The sequence below is a fragment of the Gekko japonicus genome, unplaced genomic scaffold, assembly GCF_001447785.1.
Source record: "Gekko japonicus isolate JY-2015 unplaced genomic scaffold, Gekko_japonicus_V1.1 scaffold2303, whole genome shotgun sequence".
NCBI classification, from domain to species: Eukaryota; Metazoa; Chordata; class Lepidosauria; order Squamata; family Gekkonidae; genus Gekko; species Gekko japonicus.
The window spans coordinates 222,430-245,610 of record NW_015161473.1 but is presented as its reverse complement, the minus strand read 5'-3'; the positions used below and the strand labels follow the sequence as shown (position 1 = coordinate 245,610).

The window sequence follows — 23,181 nt, the reverse complement described above, 5'->3', positions numbered from 1 at the left end:
TAAGAGCTTGTCAACCATCTCAATTCTTGAAGCTTTTGAAATCAATGGCAGGTTAGCTACAAAGAGACCTTCAAATTCAGTTTGACTCAGTCCAGTTGTCCTCAAGGGTTCCAGTGGCAAGATCTGAACTTGTACCAATTCTCCTGGATGTTGAGGTACGGATAAATCCTTTGGAGGATGTGATATCTCCATATCAACCCCTGTATTTGCAGCCACTCTATCCTCATGTTGGAGAGTAATTCTTTTGTCCATTAGCAGATGGTCTTAAGCCCAAATCGACAAATACTCTAGTTGGTAGAATTTGGAAAGAAACCAGAAATGTCCTCATTCTAAGAAGAATGTAGGGAATAGCAGGCTTATCGAATGTTGAAAGTAATCTCTTTTCCTTCATAGAGGCTGGAGGGCATTCCATCTGAATAGATCAGTGCTGCCATCATCAAATCTAAGTAAAGCACCTAGAGACCTTTTGATGGCAGTCTAACTCTCCCATTTAGCAAAATTCACTGGTATTTTAGCTATTTTCAGCGCTATCTTATTGGTTGTTAGCACTCTCCTGTGTGGATAAGGAGCAGATAATTGTTCTAGTAACAACATGCTGACAGTAGGTACGTGAACCCTCAGGAAAAGAAGAGTAGGTTTTCATACCCTGCTTTTCTCTACCCTAAGGAATCTCAAAGTGACTTACAAGAAACACTGTGGGTGTGTGAAGCCTCAGGAACACATTTCATATGATATTAATTTGTTTTACTGTCTTAATGTTTTATAATGTCAGTGGGCCTGCAAGCCACCCTGAGCCTGCTCCAGTGGGGAGGGTGGGGTATAAATTAATTAATTAAATAAATAAATTCTCATACATCCACATACATTCAAAAGTCGTAGTATAGGCCTTGCCTACATTCATCAAGTTGGATCCTGTGCAAAATTTCTGCTTGCACGAGAGCTTTCGCACTTGTGAAAATGCAAGGAAAAGACCACGGTAGCTGCCTCCACTAAGTCAAACACTGTATGTTCACTTGAATTTCTGCTTGTGAGAGACCTTGTGTAACCAATTTCAGGCTACCATAATATATAGGGAGGAAAGCATTAGGTGTTGCACAACATCTTGCAGAAACGGAACTGTGCTAAGGCCATTTATTATTCCGCCTGTGCATCACTGGATCTGAACCACTTTTCATCTGATTTTTTTCCATTTCAAGAGGACTAAGGAAACGGGCAAATCTCCCATCTACATCCTGTGCTCAGATGTTTACCTTACACAGCCATCTCCGAGCAATGAAAAATGTGTGCAATCTTCAGACCCATGCCCACTTGATCTCACCAGATGGGTGAGCCTGAACTGGCTCTTTGCCATTCTCTTCAGTCTTCTCAAAACTATTATGTCTTTCATATTCTGATTGGCAGTTTTATAGCACGTGCCCTATTGAATAGCTGAGGGAGAGCCTCTTGCCATTATGAGTCCTAATGGGTATTAAGTGAAGGGGTCATTTCAGACATACAATTTGCCATCTTCAAAATAACAGCTTGAACATCAGGAATGCTCACATCCTCCCTATTCCCTTTCCATTTATATGATGCAATTCCCTATCTGTTTCTCAGCAAATCAGTCTCTGCCATTTTCGGGCAAGCAAACTAAAAGCAATACAACTCTGAGCCCAGATGATCCACCCTGAAATGGGTCCCACGGCCTTAAAGATATCAAAGAATCACAATGGCTGTTGTCAGACGTTTCTTATCTTCACAATTTTCTTCAAATGGGAGGGCACGAGTGCTCCGTAGAATGCATTGCCTTGTCTTTTTATCAGAACATCTTCCACTCAATATCTGGCTAAAAGAACATTTTGCAATTTCAGTCTATCTTATTTCTGGACACTTTTAATCTGTAGTGGCAAGACAGAAGGGCTCAACAGGATAAAAGAGAAATTATTCCATAATAACATGTTCGCCAACTCTTAAACTTATAGATAAATCATTTCCATTTCAAGAGACAGCTGCGACTTTTGAAAGACACTCCTATCCCATACCCACTCCTTTCTGCCAAAACATTTAAAATGTAAAGCATCATTATATGGTGAACTAACCTCATTCAATAATGCAATACAGTCATTAAAACATATAACATTTGTACATATCTGATTAACACAGTTCTTCCAACATCCAGGACCTAAGCTCAATGGCTGCATTACAGAAAAAGATAACCACTCTTTGCGTACCCAGGGCCAAGGAGAGGGTGTGGAGGAGGTCGCCAAAGGGCAAAAGGGGGTGGTCCTTTATTCCCTGTGCCCCATTAACCCAGTTTATGACATAGGTTTGAATAATACACATACAACCTGGCTTGGAATAACTCAGCCACAACTTTTATTGGTCACAGCTGCAAGAAGCACTTTATTTTGTTTGTTTTTATTGTTTTTATGTGTAGGCAAATGGTGCCCTTTGTAAGCCGCCCTGAGCCTGTTTGTGGGGAGGGCAGGGTAGAAATACAATAATAAATAAATAAATAAATGAATGAATGAATGAAGCCTTGGAACAGAATGGGGAACCGGATCCTGGACATCAACTGCCCCACTGGCGAGTCAATGATCTTCTGCCCACCCCAGCCCGCCAGCTGTGGCTGTGAGAACCATGGGATGACAGATTGCTGGACCGCACAAGGACAACCACCACTAAGTGGTTGCCCCTGTCCCCTGAGCATGAGGGTAGCCTCTGGCAGCTGCCAACTAGGGCATGATCCTTGAATCCCTCAGCCCAAGATCCCTTAAGGGGATCCCCACACTCAGGAAAATGGGCACACAGGCTGGCTTTCCTGAGAATGGATCTGGCCCCATGCTGATACTGCCCATGTTGTGACAGGTATGAAAATGAACAGAAGCACAGACCCCACATGTGATCTCCCACTGACAGAAGAAACAAGAAAGAAGGGGAGGGTGGGAATAAAGGAATAAAGGGGGAAATTGTTGGTGAGGCATAACTATCCCCAAGGTCACTAAACTAAAGATCTGGCTGGCAACCCCCACCCCTTTCTGGCCTCTGGGCCAGGCCCCCTCCCTGCCCCCGCCCTACTGGTGAGAGCTGCCGCAGCCACCATTGCCCTCCATCGTCCCTGCGGGGCTGCAAACAGGATCCGCAATAAATCCAGGCCCCAGCATTTGTAATGTGTACATTCTCCCCAACAAGGAGATGGGTAACTAGCTCTGCTGCTGAATGGCCCGAAACCATAGCCAACAGCAGAATAATTATTTAATCGCCAATTCTTTTATATTAACTACAGAACAGCCACACATGGGATACAGACTCTGTCACCCCTGCACCACAAGGAAGCAACTGATCATTCAATGGGATTTGCTTGTAACAAGCACTGCTGATGGCAATGTGCTAATGTAAAGCTCCTTTCTACTTTGGTACACTTAAGGTTTTTAAACAGTATTGCACATTTCTTAAGTACTGTAAAAGCTAGGCCTAAGGTTAAAGAGAATAAGGTCTATGTTTCACACCATACATGTTAAAATAATCTATATGACTGATTATCCAAATTGTACAGCAGTAATGCTGGGACACAGAATTCAGCACTGCCAATTTGGGGGATCATAACTCTCTTTCATATGTTCCCTTAGGCATCTCCTAGCGCTAAAGAGGCATAGCTTTAGGATGGATCTTTGTGAGACAGTTTGGTGTAGTTGTTAAGAGTAGTGATCTCTAATCTGGGGAACCAGGTTTGATTCCCCACTCTTCCACATGATGCCAGCTGGGTGACCTTGGGTTTGTTGTTGTTGTTCAGTCGCACAGTCGAGTCCGACTCTTCGCGACCCCATGGACGAGCTCTCTCCAGGCCTTCCGGTCTTCTGCCGTCCTCTGAAGTTGGCTCAACTTCATGTTCGTTGCATCGATGACACTGTCTAACCATCTCATCCTTTGCCGTCCCCGTCTTCTTTGACCTTCAATCTTTCCAAGCATCAGGGTCTTCTCCAGTGAGTGCTCCCTTCTCATTTGGTGGCCAAAGTATTTGAGCTTCAGTTTCATTATCTGGCCTTCCAGGGAACAGTCAGGGTTGATTTCTTTGAGGATTGACTGATTTGTTCTTCTTGCAGTCCAAGGGACTCTCAAGAGTCTCCTCCAGCACCATAGTTCAAAAGAATCTATTCTTCGGCGCTCGGCCTTCCTTATAGTCCAGCTCTCGCAGCCATACATGACTACTGGGAATACCATTGCTTTGACCATGCGGACTTTTGTTGGCAGGGTGATGTCTCTACTTTTTATCATGCTGTTTAGGTTCAGGAACTGGACCTACAAAACCAAAAGTCATGTAGGACAGGGGATACCGTAAGAAGAGGAATTGCATAAGACTGAGCAAAATATCTGGTCGGATGCAACACAATACAATTAATTTTGGACTGTATCCTACCACTTTGCTCAGCTAAGTACAGAGCCCATCCCCCCTCAGAGCTTTCCTCCAACTGAAGAGGCTCTTTATCCAGACAAATGCTCCTGCCACTGAAGAAAGACCAAATAATCTGGTAGGGTACAACTCTCTGTTTTCTTCATGTACATATTATGTACCAGAGTACAAATACTAATGTTTGCCTTCAACATGCAACCAAACCCCAGTGGTACTTTATCACGCACTAAATATCTATACACCCATTCCAATATCTAAGGTTTGGAGAGTTTAAGCAATCACTACCATTGTGGCATGGTTGCTGCCTGATAAATCCCTTATACAACCTATTCATTTCCTGTCTTCGCTCATAAGGAAATCCCCACTAACAAATATTCTGTATTCTTGTTTACATTTCCTTTCATTTGTGTGGATTATAACATTATCTTCATGGCTGATTAGTTTTATAAAGCATATCATCACCTTCATTAGGGGAGCTACAGAAATAATTAAGGCAGTAAAGCAACTTTCCCCTCCTTCATCTTACAACGGAGACTTCTGTTAACAGTAAGTATGGAATACACTACTTTAAAATTTAATTTTTTACAAACATTTACCATTTTCAAATGTGCAACAAGCTCAAATCCTATTTATGTACAGCTCCCTCCACCTCTACACATTAACTCTTCATTGCCAGGGGAGGCAGTGGGAAATAGTATAGAAAAAAGAAATCGCATATCTAATTCTGAACTTCAATGATTTTTCTATAAATATGGGAAGCCAATGGTTAAAAAACCCCAAAGAGATAGAAAGGTAGTTAGGTGGGTAGAAAGACAGACAGACAGACAGACAGACACATACATACATACATACATACATACATACATACATAAAATCTACAGCGTCTGTGCTGTAAGCCAACCAAAGTAACTAAGACAGTAAAACAACTTTCCCTGCCTTCGTCTTACAATGGAGACATCTCTTAATAGTAAGTATGGAATACACTACTTTAAAATTTAATTTTTACAAACATTTACCATTTTCAAATGTGTCACAAGCTCAAATCCTATTTATGTACAGCTCCCTCCACCTCTACGCATTAACTCCTCATTGCCAGGGGAGGCAGTGGGAAATAGTATAGAAAAATGAAATCATACATCTAATTCTGAACTTGGATGATTTTTCTACAAACGTGGGAAGCCAAAGTTTAAAAAAACAACAACCAAATATGTGTGTGTGTGTGTGTGTGTCTAAAAAAACTTTGGCTTCCCACATTTGTAGGAAAATCATCCAAGTTCAGAATTAATTATATATATACAGATATATAATTAGATAGATATACAGAGAGAGAGAGAGATAAAATCTGCAGCATATAAACCCACCAAACTAGAGAAAATATGTCTCCACTGAATGAGATCTTGCTTGCCTTTTGAGATCTCAGTGGCCAACTGGCTGGAGGTGTGCTGAAGAGGAAAGCACATCCAACATTATTCCCACATACTTTCTGCCCTAAGCCCAGACCCCTGATAAACTGATAAACTGGCTGTTTGTGCTGGCAGATCCAAGCCTCCACACCTTGCCACCAGCCATCTTTTCTTTAGCTGTACAAACTATATCCCTTACCTAAATCTTGGAATGTGTTAGGTATAACCAAGATGATCATCTTCGACAATATATCCGATTCTTGTATTTTGCCTTGTTTTTTAATTTGTTGTTGTTGCTGTTAAGTCACAGCTAACTTATAGCGACCCCATCAGGTTTTCAAGGCAAGAGACATTCAGAGGTGGTTTGCCCGCCTGGCCTCCCTGTCATGGCACTGGACTTCCTTGGAGACCTCCCATCCAAATACTAGCCAGACCTGACCCTGCTTAGCTACCAAGATCTAATGAAATCAGTCTAACCTGGACTATCCAGCTCGGGGACAATGATGCATCCTGATGCTGCAAATCAAGATTTTTTTAAAAAACAACAACAAATGAAAAGTTTCCGCTTTGTTTTTTAAGAAAAGTTGGGTAATTAGAGAAGAGTGAAACATCTGACCTCTCCACTTCCATAATTAAGGAAGTAGCCTTACATTTCCTGACAATGCTGTGGTCTGTCCTGTGGAAAAAAATGTTCTAACTTTTCAAATCCAACACACTTTATTACCCAGTCATATGAGTTTATTCAGTGATGCAATTCATTTAATATATCAGTTATGAAGAATGTACAAATACTACAAATGAACAACATTCCTTCAACAGCCAGGATCTATTCTTGTTTGCTAATTTAATCAATAACCATTATTTTTTTGGTAGTGTAAACATTTATCCACAGGAAGGAACAAGGTAACCAGATCATCTGCTGCAGACTTGATAAGACAGACAATGAATGGGCAATAGTTTCTTCTTTAACTTCATTACAATAATTATGAAATAACAGTACACAAGCTGCAGTCTCCAATTATCTGGCACTACAGGGACAAAACAATCATTTAAAGGAATTTACTTAAGCTTATCTTGATTACTACTGATGGTGGAACAGTTCAACTTGCCAAAGCAAAAGCTCTTCTATATTTAGGCTCAGATACGAAAAGTACAAAGTTGTTAAATCATGGGGAAATGAGAATTAAAATTAAGGAAAAAGAAAAGTCTGCATGCCACAGCATACATTTTCTGGTAATCTGTACTGCAAAATATTTAACTAGTGCCCTGGCCTCTTCCAAATCATAATAGTGCTGGGAAAGAGAACCAAGTACTTTCTCCCATTTACTCCTATAGGTATCCTTAATCACTAAATAGGCAGAACTCAAGGAGGGGTCTCTGATACAAAAAGTCAACTAAAAACATATGGCTGCTATCCCAGCAAGGGCTGCTAATGAGCACAACCCCCTTCAAGACTCATAACTACTTCAATCATTCATTCAGGAAGTCCCAGAATAGCTCCAAGAAATCTCTATATTTGGATTACATCCATCAAGCCAAATAGATATTCCATAAGGTAACTGCTTTAGCCCTATCAGTTTGAATCACAGGAGGAATAGAAGAAGAGAAGAGATTGGATTTATACCCCGCCCTTCACTACCCAAAGGTGTCTCAGAGCGGCTTACAAACTCCTTTCCCTTCCCCTCCCCATAACAGACACCCTGTGATGTAGGTGGGGCTGAGAGAGCTCTGACAGAAACTGCCCTTTTTCAAGAACACGGCTTGCCCAAGGTCATCCAGCAGGTGCAAGTGGAGGAGTGGGGAATCAAACCCAGTTCTCCCAGATTAGAGGCCGCACACTTAACCACTACACCAAACTGGTGTAGCATAATAAAACCAAATAAAACAGAAGCAGTCTGGCTTTCACTTGTGTCCATTGTGCACATTTACAGTCTGATCTAACAGGTCTCTACCCAACTCTCAATTTTGGGCGCTGCGTGATAATTCAAATGTGGGAGAACAGGGAATTTTTTTAGTAGCAAATAACTTTGGTATTAGATGAAGACCCTTGCTTTCTCCCTTCTTGCTTTGGCTGAGTGTGCCAGCCCTCCATCTTTCAATTTGTTCTGGTTACATATCTGCCACCCCATGCTTGGTCATCTTTCCACACTGGTCAGCCATGTACTGACCTTTCTTTTTCCCTATAACTTTTGCACTAGTTTTAGAGGCCATTACAAAACTCAAAAAAAAAAAACTCTATCAAAAGTTCTGGGTTGGGTTTTTAAAAAAAGACATTTGTGCATGGTGCGCTGCTGCTATGGTGTAGCTGCTCCCCAACTTTTTCCAGCTTTTTGTGTTCTTCTGCAAACCTGGGGATTCCACTGGGTATGAAGAAATTACTACCTTAGCTTCACATGTGCCTCTCTTATGGATTTCTTGATCCATACAAGGAGCTATGGTTGGATATTTGGTTAGATGCCAGATACCTAGTTACTAGACAGTACCCTAGTTCATCATACCATATCCGAGAGCTACATGGGTAGATCATGCTAGATACAAAAACAATAAAAAGTAGGGGTTTCTACACATTTAGAGGACTCCCCAAGAATGAAGAAAAACCTGATTTTGTCAATTATTTCCCTCTGCCCCCTCAATGGTCTGATGAGCAGTGAGAAATGGAATGCTGAGATTGGTTGAGTGTTAGATAAAGGAGAGGAAGGTAGGGGGAAATGGCCTTCCTGAGCCTGCAAAAAGATTGCATTATCCTTTCCCAACTGTTAATATCTCAGCTACCCAGTAATTCCTCATGACTCACCAACTTATTTATTTGTACTCATAAAATGTATTAATCACCTTTCCAAGGTACCTGTAGCAAAGCACAATTTCTAAAATCTTGTTAGTCAACAAGTTTTAAAGGTACAAGGAAGAAAAGAGCCACAATAGCAATTTGAAGTATCATTTTGACAGTCCACAGACAGTTGGGTCCACAGGTACCACCATTCAAAAAGACTTGCCCTCAGCCTCACATGGCCTTACCCTATGCCACAAGGAACGTTCAGCAGAGTTTCTGTACAGCATCTCAAAGAATGGGGAGGCTCATACTTCTGGAGACCAAGGAGGCTGCTAGTACCAGTGATCAGCTAAGCTTACGATCATATTGATCCTATCTTTTCAACTTCCTACTGGTTTCAGAGAGACTGCTGGATGTTGCTACAGAAGGTGGGTGAAGTTAGCAATTCCAGTTCGATGTATTTAACCTTCCATTCCTCTTACAGTGTATCTATCAAAAAAAATTCTCCTTCCCTTTCCCTTGGTGGTAGAAAGTGCCATCAAGTCACAACCAATTTATGAGGTAGGTATCGTTTTATTGTAATATGGTCATAAGCCTTCACAATATCAAAACACTCTCAGAAAGTTTATACATTAACATATAATAGAATGTTTCAACCTCTATTAAAACATATAAAACACCTGTTAAAAGTAGACCTCTGGTCTTTAAAACCGATAAGACCTTTTAAAATCACTCACTTGGTTGCAATGGTACTATTTGATTTCTTTGCTCTAATTTTTCTAGCGGCCAGGGCAAAGAGAGCCAGTCTTGAAGAAATGAAGGAGTCCTCATCTTAGAGCAAAAAGGCCATCTTTTCATAATCAGACAGGGGGTAAACCAACTTATGATGACTCCTCATGGGGTTTTCAAGGCAAGAGATATTCAGAGATGGTTTGCCATTGCCTGGCTCTGCAGAGCAACCCTGGGTTCCTTGGTGGTCTCCCATTCAAATACCAACTAAGGCTATCCCTGCTAAGCTTCTAAGATCTGAAAAGACTGAGGTAGCCTGGGTTATCCAGGTCAGGGCTCCCTTTCCATTACACCTTTAAAGAACAGCGAGTTAAATCAACTAATTAATACAGCTGAATAAACTCCTATTGGACCAATCTGAGAAGGTGATAATGCAAGTCATTTGTTTGTGGGGGTGAGGTGCTACTGGATGAGACCCAATTTAACACCGTAAACTTATTATACTTCAGAAAGTGTAAATAATCTTTAAAGCCAGTTTGGTGTAGTGGTTAAGTGCGCGGAGTCTAATCTAGGAGAACCGGGTTTGATTCCCCACTCCTCCACTTGCACCAGGCTGGATGACCTTGGGCAAGCCGTAGCTCTGATAAGAGCTGTTCTTGAAAAAGAGCAGTTTGTGTCAAGAGCTCTCTCAGCCCCACCTACCTCACAGGGTGTCTGTTGTAGGGAGGGGAAGGGAAAGGAGTTTGTAAGCCGCTCTGAGACACCTTTGGGTAGTGAAGGGCGGGGTATAAATCCAATCTCTTCTTCTTCTTCTTCTTCTTCTACTTCTAAATGTAATTCTGTACAGACTTCTTCAAGCTATCCATAATGAAAACCAAATGAAAACCTTTACAAGTTGCTACTGATTTGTGCCAAGGAAATGAAAATTTTTCCTTTCTTTTTTGATGGTAGTTTTCTGAGTAATGGAGTAGTGAAGATGATGGTAGTGTGCTGAGTAATGGAGTAGTGAAGATGATATAAGAGATGAGGTGAGGTGAGTATTTGGTGTCTTTTAATAATTATTTATAATTTTTGTCAATGGTATTGATTCTCTGCTCCACACTGCTGGTTTTCTAGATTAATTTGTATTTGTATTTATGTTGAATGGTTTTGATGCACCAAGTTATACAATATGAATGTGTGCACACACAAACACAAACATACAATATATCTCATATGTATAGGTTTAATGCTGATATAAATGTAACAATACATAAATATATATATAATGAAAATATGTAAATTTTATTGAAAAAAAGTTCAGTTATAGAAACATAAAAGGAAAACAAAGACGGATGAGTTTCATTAGTACAAGGCACAAGCATAATGGAAATAAGGCCTTCAGGTTGAAACAACAAGAAGCTCATAAGCAGTGATGCTAATAACAAGAAAGCCATAAGCAGTGTATTTCCAGGTTAAGGACCATGTACTAATGATCATCTGGTAGAGCTGTACCCACAACACAGATGTGTCATGTATCACAGCAGGATAATAGCTAGCGAAAGAGCCTGTTTATGTGCATTTATGCAGATGTGCGTGCAGACACACAAAAGAAAACCGAGTACCTGATATGAAACAGCTGCATAATATGGTGCAAGTGTAATAGCTGGGTTCCACTGCCTAGAATTGTTTACAGTTGATCCCATTTCCCCCATTCCTTTTTTTTTAGGATAGCTTATAGCTCTCAGAGAGGCAACAGAATGTAGCTGTACATAAACAGCAGGTTTCTGAGCAGGTAAGCATGGGTCTGTCCCATTACCACAGAGATACCACATGCTGTTTCCCTTCTTTCCCATACAGAAAGTTCCCACTATCACAGTCACAGTGCCCCTGGCAGTCAGCTTACTCCTTTCTGCCTGCCTCCTTGGCTTGGTGCCTGAGCTAAATCACCAAGGAGACATGATTTGTAGGGAGAATTTTATCCAGTTATCCAACTGCATCAGAACCCAGTAATGTACCACCACTACAAAGGTTCCAGTTAATGGGATTTTCGCAGTATAATTCTGGAAGAGATGGTCTCTGGTCCATCTCAGCTTAGGCATGTGTGTATGTGAGAGAAGGCTGGCTCACCCTTCCCCAGTGTCTTGCTATCCCACTCCCCATTCCTTCACAACACGAGAAAGTGCTGTCTTCCTGGGAATGTCAGTGTCTTTGCTTGACTTAGTGGTCTGTGGCCTTACACTGGCTGGAGTTATTTATGGAAAGAATAATTCTCTCTCCCCCAAGGCTCAAGTGTTTTAGTTTCTAAAAGAGCTTTATTCTCCTGAGGTTCCAGGGATTGAACTAAACTAAACTGAAAAAGAAGCACATTGTTGTGCACCTCTATATCTTGGATTGCAAACTAAGGAGTAAATCCTGGTTCGGACCAATGGCAATAGGGCTGCCAAGTGGGGGCGGGTAACCCCCCGCTTTGGAGGCCCGCGCGCACGTCAGAGGAGAGCTCCCGGAGCCCGGCGATGCTCCCCTGCCAGTAAGGAGATTCGACTTGGCAACCCTAAATGGCAAATAGAGTGGCTTGTTCTCCAATTCACCCTAACCTGGATGGCCCAGGCTAGCCTGAACTCATCAGGTCTCAGAAGCTAAGCAGAATCAACCCTGGCTCATATTTGGGTGGGAGACCACCACGGAAGTTCAGGTTCACTACGCATAGGAAGGCAACTGTAAACCACTGGTGAACATCTCTTGCCTTGAAAATCCTACAGGGTTGCCATAAATTGGCCGCAACTTGATGGCACTTTACACATGCACACACTCTCCAGTTCCTGCCACAAAGCAATGCAATAATAATAATATTCCCAGATATTGATCAGAGACTTTCTGGCCCCCTGCATCTCAGTTTGGTGTTTGGGCAATTTGGCTCTTTGTACCTTTAAGATGATCTTCCAACAGAGGAGAAGTGGCAGCTTGAGTCTGTTTTGCTGCCTGTCTGGATTTTCCCAGGTCACCATCACCCTAAAAATGTCACTTCACCCCTTTAATGCAGATGGGTATCTGGCTGTTTGCGGCAATAAGTAAACTGGTATTATTTTGGTATTAAAGAGATCCCCATTCATAACAGCCATAACAGCAGCCTTCCTAATCTGAGGCCAGCGGCATCAGCTCCTGAAATGATCTCCACATTTCATAACACTGTTTGAGAAGCATGAGTTTTTAAAAACTCCTCTTCTGCTTTTTTTTGTTACTGGAGACATAATTTAGAATCAGACCATCACTTCCACACAAGACTATCTGAGCCTGCCTCAGCGGGGGAAGGTGAGGTATAAATTGAATAAATAACTAAATAACTAAATAAATAAATAAATAAACAAATCTGACTGCCCATTCATTGAAGCACAATTTCATTTTACTTTTCAGCAACTTCGCCAAAATACAACTGGGAGGCGTCATTTACTATTAAAGTCAAGAACAGTATGTGAAGAGGTGCCATTTTTAGATATATACCAAATATTCTGCAGTTGCACACACAGTCCTGGCTGCCATAGGAGCCCCCCGCCCAGCTTCTTAAAGGACATACAGTGAGATGTCACATGTTTGTTTGGTTTGGCTCATTGCATTTTCAGAGTTGCATTTCTTGATTCCAGTACTGCGTGATAACTCTTCCATAATTCAAGGCTCACTGGAAACTTCAACAGGTCAACTTTCCCTTCTATATGTGTTTTCGATTGCTCCGTGCTAGAGGGCACTATTATGTAGCAGGTTTGATATCACACCAACCATTTCTGCCAATGGAAGACAAGTCTGTGAATGGAACTGAATTTCTTTGCCTGTCCATTCACACTGCAGCCTAGAGATCCCCCCAAAATGCTACTCTGAGGGAAAGAAATGGGGGAACCTGAGAAAATGTCCCCTTCTATTAACAGAAATGATTGATGGGGTCTAATCCATAATATAGTGAATGAACCAGCTTACTGTTCATAGTGAATTATCTGAAAATGTACTGTATGCTTCAAGGTGTGGCTATACTGATGCCAAAGACAATAATCTGACTAGTGTGTTCAACTTTCACTCTTAAATCACATCTTCAGTCTGCAGGATCAGATAAACAAACTGCAAATGCATTAACATTAATTTGTAGGTATTGATGCTCAGGCGATTTGAGAGACATTTAGTCAGTCTCACTCATTGATCCCTGCCTCATACTCATAAATTGTACTTCTCCCACCCAAAATCTCTACCTCATACTCATAAATTGTAATTCTCCCACCCGAAATCTCTACCTAACTAAATCCCTAGCTTCTCAATAATTTCCCAAAATAGTTTGCTAGCTCATGTTTCTCTTCTTTCACGTCAGTGCTTCAGGGGCTGCAATGATAAAAAGCTATGCTAGGCTTTTGCAAAAATTCTTATGCAGGTGCTCTGTGTAGTTCAACCAGCAAATGTCAAAACAGGCCTGTAACTAAATAATTCCTAGTAAATATTAATATTTTGTATAAACATAATGTGCAAGAGCCCCAAGAAGCAATGACATAAACAATTCCCAGATCAACAGAGCACTGTTTTAAGGCAACGGATGACATTTTCAATCAGGATTGCAGGCTATAACCAATTGCTTCATTCCCTTTGCTAGCAATTGTGTTGGTGGGTATTATTGTTGCTATTTAGCTCTTTTTTCCCTTCTGAAAAGGGCAGAACAAGGTCAGAATATAACGATGCATAATAAGCCACTATCTGCAGATGCTGAAGGCGGCCATAATTGCTGTAGGTCAACTTGCCATTTTCTGTCAGCCTTTCCTGTCAGTTACCAAACTGCAGGACGTATCTGAACATAACGTTCTCTTCCTAGCAGCGTTCTCTGGCTTGTCAGTCACAGGCTCTAGCAAGGGAACACCTCCTTTGCCCGCAGCCAGTCTGATCCTCAGCAAGAAGAGGAGGCACATTTTATATTATGTGAAGTTCTTCGGTGCAATGTTACAAGGGGAGACAGATATTAATAAATAAGGAAGCATAAGTTCGTCAAAGAACACCCAATGCTGTGCTTCACACACAATGGGGCCACGTTGAAATGTCCAGTTTGTACCAGAACTGAAATATATAATTCCAAACAAATCTAAATTTGAGAGTAAGCATGCAAATGACATGGCACAACTTTTTACAATAGCTTTTACTCAAAGCAAAGACTCAGGTTCAGCTTTCCAAGTTTCCCACTTTAGCTTGTGAACTTTTTTTAAAAAAATTGTTTAGTAAGGAGAAATATGTTTCAGACCAGATTTCCTTTCAATCATGTTTCTTTCCCTCCCCAATCAATGCAGCTGCTATTCATGTTCACATGCCATGGACTCTTCATGTTTAACTTCATCCCAATGCTAAGGGAGTAAAAAGAATATCTTCCCAAAGGCTTTACCCATAACAGCAGCCTTCCTAATCTGAGGCCAGCGGCATCAGCTCCTGAAATGATCTCCACATTTTATAACACTGTTTGAGAAGCATGAGTTTTTTAAAACTCCTCTTCTGCTTTTTTTTGTTACTGGAGACATAATTTAGAATCAGACCATCACTTCCACACAAGACTATCTGAGCCTGCCTCAGCGGGGGAAGGTGAGGTATAAATTGAATAAATTGAATAAATAACTAAATAAATAAATAAATAAACAAATCTGACTGCCCATTCATTGAAGCACAATTTCATTTTACTTTTCAGCAACTTCGCCAAAATACAACTGGGAGGCGTCATTTACTATTAAAGTCAAGAACAGTATGTGAAGAGGTGCCATTTTTAGATATATACCAAATATTCTGCAGTTGCACACACAGTCCTGGCTGCCATAGGAGCCCCCCGCCCAGCTTCTTAAAGGACATACAGTGAGATGTCACATGTTTGTTTGGTTTGGCTCATTGCATTTTCAGAGTTGCATTTCTTGATTCCAGTACTGCGTGATAACTCTTCCATAATTCAAGGCTCACTGGAAACTTCAACAGGTCAACTTTCCCTTCTATATGTGTTTTCGATTGCTCCGTGCTAGAGGGCACTATTATGTAGCAGGTTTGATATCACACCAACCATGTCTGTGAATGGAACTGAATTTCTTTGCCTGTCCATTCACACTGCAGCCTAGAGATCTCCCCAAAATGCTACTCTGAGGGAAAGAAATGGGGGAACCTGAGAAAATGTCCCCTTCTATTAACAGAAATGATTGATGGGGTCTAATCCATAATATAGTGAATGAACCAGCTTACTGTTCATAGTGAATTATCTGAAAATGTACTGTATGCTTCAAGGTGTGGCTATACTGATGCCAAAGACAATAATCTGACTAGTGTGTTCAACTTTCACTCTTAAATCACATCTTCAGTCTGCAGGATCAGATAAACAAACTGCAAATGCATTAACATTAATTTGTAGGTATTGATGCTCAGGCGATTTGAGAGACATTTAGTCAGTCTCACTCATTGATCCCTGCCTCATACTCATAAATTGTACTTCTCCCACCCAAAATCTCTACCTCATACTCATAAATTGTATTTCTCCCACCCGAAATCTCTACCTAACCAAATCCCTAGCTTCTCAATAATTTTCCCAAATAGTTTTCTAGCTCATGTTTCTCTTCTTTCACGTCTGTGCTTCAGGGGCTGCAATGATAAAAAGCTATGCTAGGCTTTTGCAAAAATTCTTATGCAGGTGCTCTGTGTAGTTCAACCAGCAAATGTCAAAACAGGCCTGTAACTAAATAATTCCTAGTAAATATTAATATTTTGTATAAACATAATGTGCAAGAGCCCCAAGAAGCAATGACATAAACAATTCCCAGATCAACAGAGCACTGTTTTAAGGCAACGGATGACATTTTCAATCAGGATTGCAGGCTATAACCAATTGCTTCATTCCCTTTGCTAGCAATTGTGTCGGTGGGTATTATTGTTGCTATTTAGCTCTTTTTTCCCTTCTGAAAAGGGCAGAACAAGGTCAGAATATAACGATGCATAATAAGCCACTATCTGCAGATGCTGAAGGCGGCCATAATTGCTGTAGGTCAACTTGCCATTTTCTGTCAGCCTTTCCTGTCAGTTACCAAACTGCAGGACGTATCTGAACATAACGTTCTCTTCCTAGCAGCGTTCTCTGGCTTGTCAGTCACAGGCTCTAGCAAGGGAACACCTCCTTTGCCCGCAGCCAGTCTGATCCTCAGCAAGAAGAGGAGGCACATTTTATATTACGTGAAGTTCTTCGGTGCAATGTTACAAGGGGAGACAGATATTAATAAATAAGGAAGCATAAGTTCGTCAAAGAACACCCAATGCTGTGCTTCACACACAATGGGGCCACGTTGAAATGTCCAGTTTGTACCAGAACTGAAATATATAATTCCAAACAAATCTAAATTTGAGAGTAAGCATGCAAATGACATGGCACAACTTTTTACAATAGCTTTTACTCAAAGCAAAGACTCAGGTTCAGCTTTCCAAGTTTCCCACTTTAGCTTGTGAACTTTTTTTTAAAAAATTGTTTAGTAAGGAGAAATATGTTTCAGACCAGATTTCCTTTCAATCATGTTTCTTTCCCTCCCCAATCAATGCAGCTGCTATTCATGTTCACATGCCATGGACTCTTCATGTTTAACTTCATCCCAATGAAAAAAATTGTTTAGTAAGGAGAAATATGTTTCAGACCAGATTTCCTTTCAATCATGTTTCTTTCCCTCCCCAATCAATGCAGCAGCTATTCATGTTCACATGCCATGAACTCTTCATGTTTAACTTCATCCCAATGCTAAGGGAGTAAAAAGAATATCTTCCCAAAGGCTTTACCAGGTGCTGGCAGGTCAGCAACTTCCCTCCTTACACAAACTATCCTTGGGATATCACAGGCATGACATTCTCTGCAGAAGACTCAGTTCTGCCTTTCTAAAGTGCAGCAACATTCGTACCTAAGGTGCAACCCTTTCATAAACAGGAAAAGAATTTTGTTTTTCCTGTTATGGACATACAACTGCCCCCTCACCCCAAATCTGCTGCATCACTAAACATGTTCCTAAATCACATGTAATTAAAACTACCTCTGTTGTAACCCAAGAATTACAAAAGTATGATATAATAAAGGGTGTTGTGGCACCTTAATAGCTAACATATTGTGTCATAAGCATAAGAGGGACTGTGGTGCAGTAGTAAAGCATGTGATTGGTAGGCAGAAGGTCCCAGATTCAACCCCCGTTATCTCCAGGTAATGTGAAGGACCTCTAATTGAGACCCTGCAGAACCACTGCCAGTCTGAGTCGATGATACAGATTGTGATGGACCAGTAGTCTGATTCAGTATAAGGCAGCTTTACGTGTAAGTTTTTATGCGCCAGAGTCCACTTCATTAGATACATTACTTCTGTTCATGTTGCAAGAAATGTACGTGCACTAAAGTTTCAAGAAATGTATGCACACTAAACATATGCACACTCTGCTATTTTAGCTGCAGCAGACTAACACAGCTACCTGTGTGGAAATAGTAGGAATAGTAGGAATGGTATAACTACTTACCAAGTAAAGATAAGACACAGTAATGTAGATATTAAAATCAGAACTTGGTTGAACATGGCAGATTGTGTGCGTTGGATGGCTCTATGGAGGTCATTCTAGATCAAAAGGAAAAAGGAAAACGTATGGTGTTCAGGCATCCTGTATACAGATCTCGTCTACTCAAATATCTGCTTCTGAACATGGCCCTAGAAGGCAAATAAATCAACAAACCCTGGAAAGTTCCAAGTCTTGCAGAAAAACCCAAATTTCTTAAAATAAAAATCAGGAGTAAGCCCAGCTCTCATTCCCAGAGTCATTCCTGGACTTACCCAGGAGACAAAGGATTCTCAGTCTGAAACCCACTGTGCCGGCAACAGGGAAGGCTGCCAGGCCAGTGGCAATAAGCATAAATGCTGCAAGAGCAGCAACACAATATGGGCTCTTCAAAGCCACAATTCAATCTTTGCCAACATCTGCTTAGTCCACCGAAGGCAAAGGGGAATGGAGCCGCAGGTACAGCCTAAGAGTCCCCTGATGTTTCATGAGACTGCTTGTTCTTGTGAGACTATGTGAATTGACTGAGCATGTGCATCCTTGCTGCACTGGCCGCATAAGGAGCTTAGGAGGAGGCCAATGAGGAAGTGGCTGGGTTCTACGAGCTGAAAAGGAGAGATTTAGTGGAGAGAAGCAGGAAGCAGGTTCTGCAAACCCCCTCCCTCCCTCAGTTCGGAGGCTGGGCAAAAAAGGGCACAATAGATGAGGGAGCCAGTAAGGGCAGGAGCATGGACACCCCTCAACCCCATAAGGGATATTTAAAAGGCCACAACCTGAAGAAATGATGTCTGCACTTCTCAGATGCAACTTAAAAACAGGCATTCTCATGACATAACGTCATGAGGTCATTACCACCATTTTGGGAATTGCTTAGCAACCCCCACAATTATTCCCTAGAAGGTGGGAAGGTGACGGAGTGAAGCAAGGAGGAGGTTGGAAGAATGAGTGAGGGAAGCAATGGCAGTGATGTTTGGGCTACCAGGGAGCCAATGGCCAGTCCAGCACTGAACAGTCCCCCAAATCAAGGGGCACCACTTGGCAATGGGGGAGAAGGTGGTAGCCAGATGAGGCAGCCACTGGGCACCCTCTGTGTTTGGGCTGGGAGAGAGCCAACGGCCAGCTGCATGACTTGCAAGCAGCATGTCTGATTTATACATTAACTTATTGGCCATCTTCCTGCCAGGTATTCAAAATGACTCACAAGGTAACTTTTTCGGCTTTGTTTTAAGCTATAAAAACAACTAATCAAAAGAGATTCTGCAATAAGAGAGGGAAACAATAAATCACAATGAACCCAGACTCAATAAAAACGAGGCAGCAGTTAAGCCAGCACAAAACATTCTGAAATTTAACATAGCACAGTGGAAAGTTCAATTAGCTGGAAGTCCTTCTGAAAGTAAAGAGAAGCCCTTAGCCTAACAACAGAACTGGCCAAGGAAATGGATAAACTACACCTCCTTAGGCAGAGAGGTGTTCATTTTATCACTAAGGGGCCACCAAAAAAGCCATTGCCTGTGTTCCAGCAATCAAATGTCAGATAAATAGAGGGAATGCTAAACAAGAAATATGAGATTGGGAGGAATGCACCTCCTAATATACACAGGCTATCCTAAGCAGAGTTGAACCCTTATATAAGCTCACTGACTTCAATAGACTCAGAGTGGTATAACTCTGCTTAGGATGGCACTGCTAGAGCTTTAATGTTAATGCCCTGCACCTTGCATTGGAACTGGAAGCAATTAAGGAGAAAGTACAGACATGGCAGAATAGAGAACAATATGAATTTTGTCATCCAATCACAAGGGAAGGCAAGCCAGAGAGTTCTGCACCAATTGAAACTTGTGGAGCATCTTCAAGGGCATCCCAACAGAATGGGGTAAAGAGCCCAACCAGCAATTAAGATCATCAGAGGCTCTTCTCTGTGTGTCCCTCATGTTCACAAGCCGGGTGGGCAAATACCAGTGATGCCCAAACACTGGAACTCCCTCCCCTGCTGAAGCTTACCTGGTGCTAAAACGTATATGCAGTTAAAGTAAAGGTAAAGGTTCTCTTGCTCAAAAGCCAGTCGAATCCGACTCTAGGGTTGCGGTGCTCATCTCCGTTTCAAAGCCGAAGAGCCAGCGCTGTCCAAAGACATTTCCGTGGTCACGTGGCCGGCATGACAAAACACCAAGGCATATGGAACACTGTTACCTTCCCACCAAAGTGGTACCTATTTATCTACTTGCAATTTCTTGCTTTCGAACTGCTAGGTTGGCAGGAGCTGGAACTAGAGATGGGAGCTCACTTCGTCATGCGGCACACTCAGGTCATGAACTGCTGAACTACCGACCTTCCACAGCCTGCAGTTCAGCGTCTTAACCACTTGAGCCACCGCAGCTTAGGCACCAAGTAAAGACAAGATTTAATTTTCCTAGGCCTGTTATATTCCTCACTCCTGTACAGTTTTATTGTTTTCAGCAGACTATTTTGATTTTTATCCCATTTTTTAAATTGGCTTTTCCTGAGTTTATGTTTGCCATTATTATTTTTAGGATTTTATGAGCAGCTAAATTTCATATCTGACATGGCTGTCAATTTTTATTGCATTTTCCCTTTATTTTTGCTAATGCTTTTAATCCTTCATCTTTTTGCTTTTAGAATTCTTATTGTCATAAGTCGACTCATACATATTTCTATGGTGAGGGAAAGTCTAAATCTTTTGAATAAAATAAAAATAAAAGACCAGCCAGGAGATTCCCAGCATATAGATGACAGCAGCCAGAATCGAGCTCAGAAGGAAAGGTTGCAGAAAACCTACGTACAAAAAGCACTGTTAAGAGCTTTAAAGTAAATAGCCTGCACCTCGCATTGGAACTGGAAACAACCAGCTTCTTGAGCTTCTAGACCATTGGGGGCGGGGGGATTATTATGTGTGTGTAAATGTTTATATGTGTGTGCCTGGAAGTCATGGTTGACTTCTGGTGACCCCTAGTGGGTCTTGGACATTTCAGAGAGGTGGCTTACTACTTCCTGCCCCCGCATCCTAGCCCTGGTATTCGTTTGAGGTCTCCCATCCAAGTACTTGCCAGGGTTGGCCATGCTTAGCTTCTGAGATTTATTTATGTATTTATTTATTTTTCCAATGTATACCCCGCCCTCCCTGCCAAGGCAGGCTCAGGGCACCTTTTATAAAAGTACCTTTTATAAAATTACCATAAAACATCTAAAGTTAGTTTGTTATAAAACAGTGCAGTATCGTGAAGTGCTAGCAGTGTTGTTTTAATTTCATAGTGATGGTGTTACCATACGAGTGCATTCAATAGATTATCTAGATGTTCAGCTTGCTGATCTTTCCCAGATATAATCGACAGGCATAGGCTGTCAATAGCAAACCAAGGGCAAACCAAGGGCCAGGGCTCTATAAATTTCAGTTGTTGTTGATGGTGGTGGTGGCTCCTAATTGAAGGCCTGGTGGAAGAGCTCCGTCTTACAGGTCCTGCAGAACTGTAAAAGGTCCTGCAGGGCCCTGATCTCTTCCGGGAGCTCATTCCACCAGTATGGAGCCACCACCAAAAAAGCCCTGGCCCTGGTTGCAGCCAGCATGACATCCTTGGGGCCCAGGAGGGCCAGTCGGTTTTGTGACCCTGACCGTAGTGCTCTCTGGGATATATATGGGGAAAGGCAGTCCCTGAGGTATTTCAAACCCTGGCCATAAAGGGCTTTAAAGGTAAGAACCAGCACCTTAAAGCAAATTTGGTATGCTATTGGCAGCCAATGCAATGCCTTCAGGACAGCTGGATGTGCTCCTACATGGAGAGGCCCATCAGAAGCCTAGCCGCAGCATTTTGCACTAGCTGCAGCTTCCGGATTTGCGACAAAGGCCAGTCCCATGTAGAGAGCATTACAGTAGTCTAATCTTGAGGTGACCATCGCATGGTTCACTGTTGCCAAGTTGTTGCAGTTGAGGAAGGGAACCAACTGCCTAATTTGCCGGCAGTGATAAAAGACTGACTTGGCTGTGGGTGCTACCTAGGCCTCCATTCTTAAGGAGGCATCCAAGAGCACTCCCAAACTCCTAACCTCCGGCACTGGCACCAATGGTGTCCCATCAAAGGCCGGGAGTGGGTGGGATCCCTACCCCGGACCATCCTGGCTCAGGCACAGGGCCTCCGTTTTTGTTGGATTCAATTTCAATCGGCTCAGCCTAAGCCAACCAGCCACAGCTTGTAACACGTAGTCCAGATCTTCCGGTCTGGAGCCAGACTAACATCAGATAGAGCTGGGTAACATCCCAGTCCATAGCTCCAGGCAATCTGGGCAAGGGGGTGCATATAGATGTTTGTACAGGATTAGCCCACCCAGGCCAGTCCAGGGATGAGAGGGAATCCTGTACTTTTCAGTACATTAAACAACAAACCACGAGATGGGCTATATCCTCTCTGGTTTTCAGAACAATATGCCACAAGAATCTCTTTTCAATAGTCCCTGCTTTTCCTAAGGGAGAGATTCCAAACCCTTAGTTGGCATCTGGGACAGAACACACTAGCAACTCAATCTAGAGATGCACACTTTTACTCTCCAATGGTAGTGTATGTGGTCAAGGTTAGGCACAAGACTTAGACTTGGAATCCAAGTTACAACATCAAAGACAAATTAGCAATAAGAAGGATCTTTATTCAGTACAGAGCACAGCAAACAGACTAGGAGATTACAAAATAACAAAGGCTAGGGCAATTTGCCTTAACTACACATTGAAGATACATAGTTACCACATCAGGAACATCCACAGTCCAGAATAGTCCAAGGGATTTTGAAGGGAAATCCCATTTTTGCACACCCATGTGCTCCAAGTCACAAAGCAGGTCTTTGTTTTCCAAGAGACAGCATTTCAGGTGCAATAAAACAGACAATGACAGGGGAGAGAGCAAGAGCGAGAGCAAGAGAGCTCACTCCCATAGGGATCAAACAATTATATCCCAATTCCAGTCACAAATTAGATGTGGTCATCAGCCAATTGCAAGTGGGCATGGGTGTGCCCAATTGTTGGTTGCCATGGTTGCTAACATCAGATTTGTGGGATTGGCTGGAAGTTTGGAGACCCTGCCTGCAGTCAGCTGACCCAAACTCCAGCTACTTCATTGTGTACGCAACTTGTCGCATGTGGGCCAGAAAGTGTAGCCATGAGGTCTGGCTTTTGGCATGAAAGTGTGAAAGAATGTGGGTTTATGGCATGGCTATTGAGGCCATGTGGCCTCACCATTTGGCTTGCAACAGGAAATAAGACACAGCATGTTATCAAAAGACATCACAGGAGAAGGCATGTGAATATATATTTTTTTTTAATTTTATCCTTCGACTTGATATACCGCCCTA

General features: G+C 42.1%; 1 protein-coding gene across 1 annotated transcript in view; it reads right to left on the bottom strand.

Moving 5' to 3' along the window:
* The window catches only part of LOC107125689 (potassium channel subfamily T member 2), a gene marked incomplete at its 3' end in the record, with an annotated part of 217,220 nt that overhangs the window by 41,225 nt on the left and 152,814 nt on the right, over positions 1-23,181 (bottom strand). Inside the window, exon 8 of the mRNA XM_015429142.1 lies at positions 17,794-17,888. Coding sequence (XP_015284628.1) covers positions 17,794-17,888 — 95 coding nt within the window. The remainder of the gene's footprint in view (positions 1-17,793; positions 17,889-23,181) is intronic.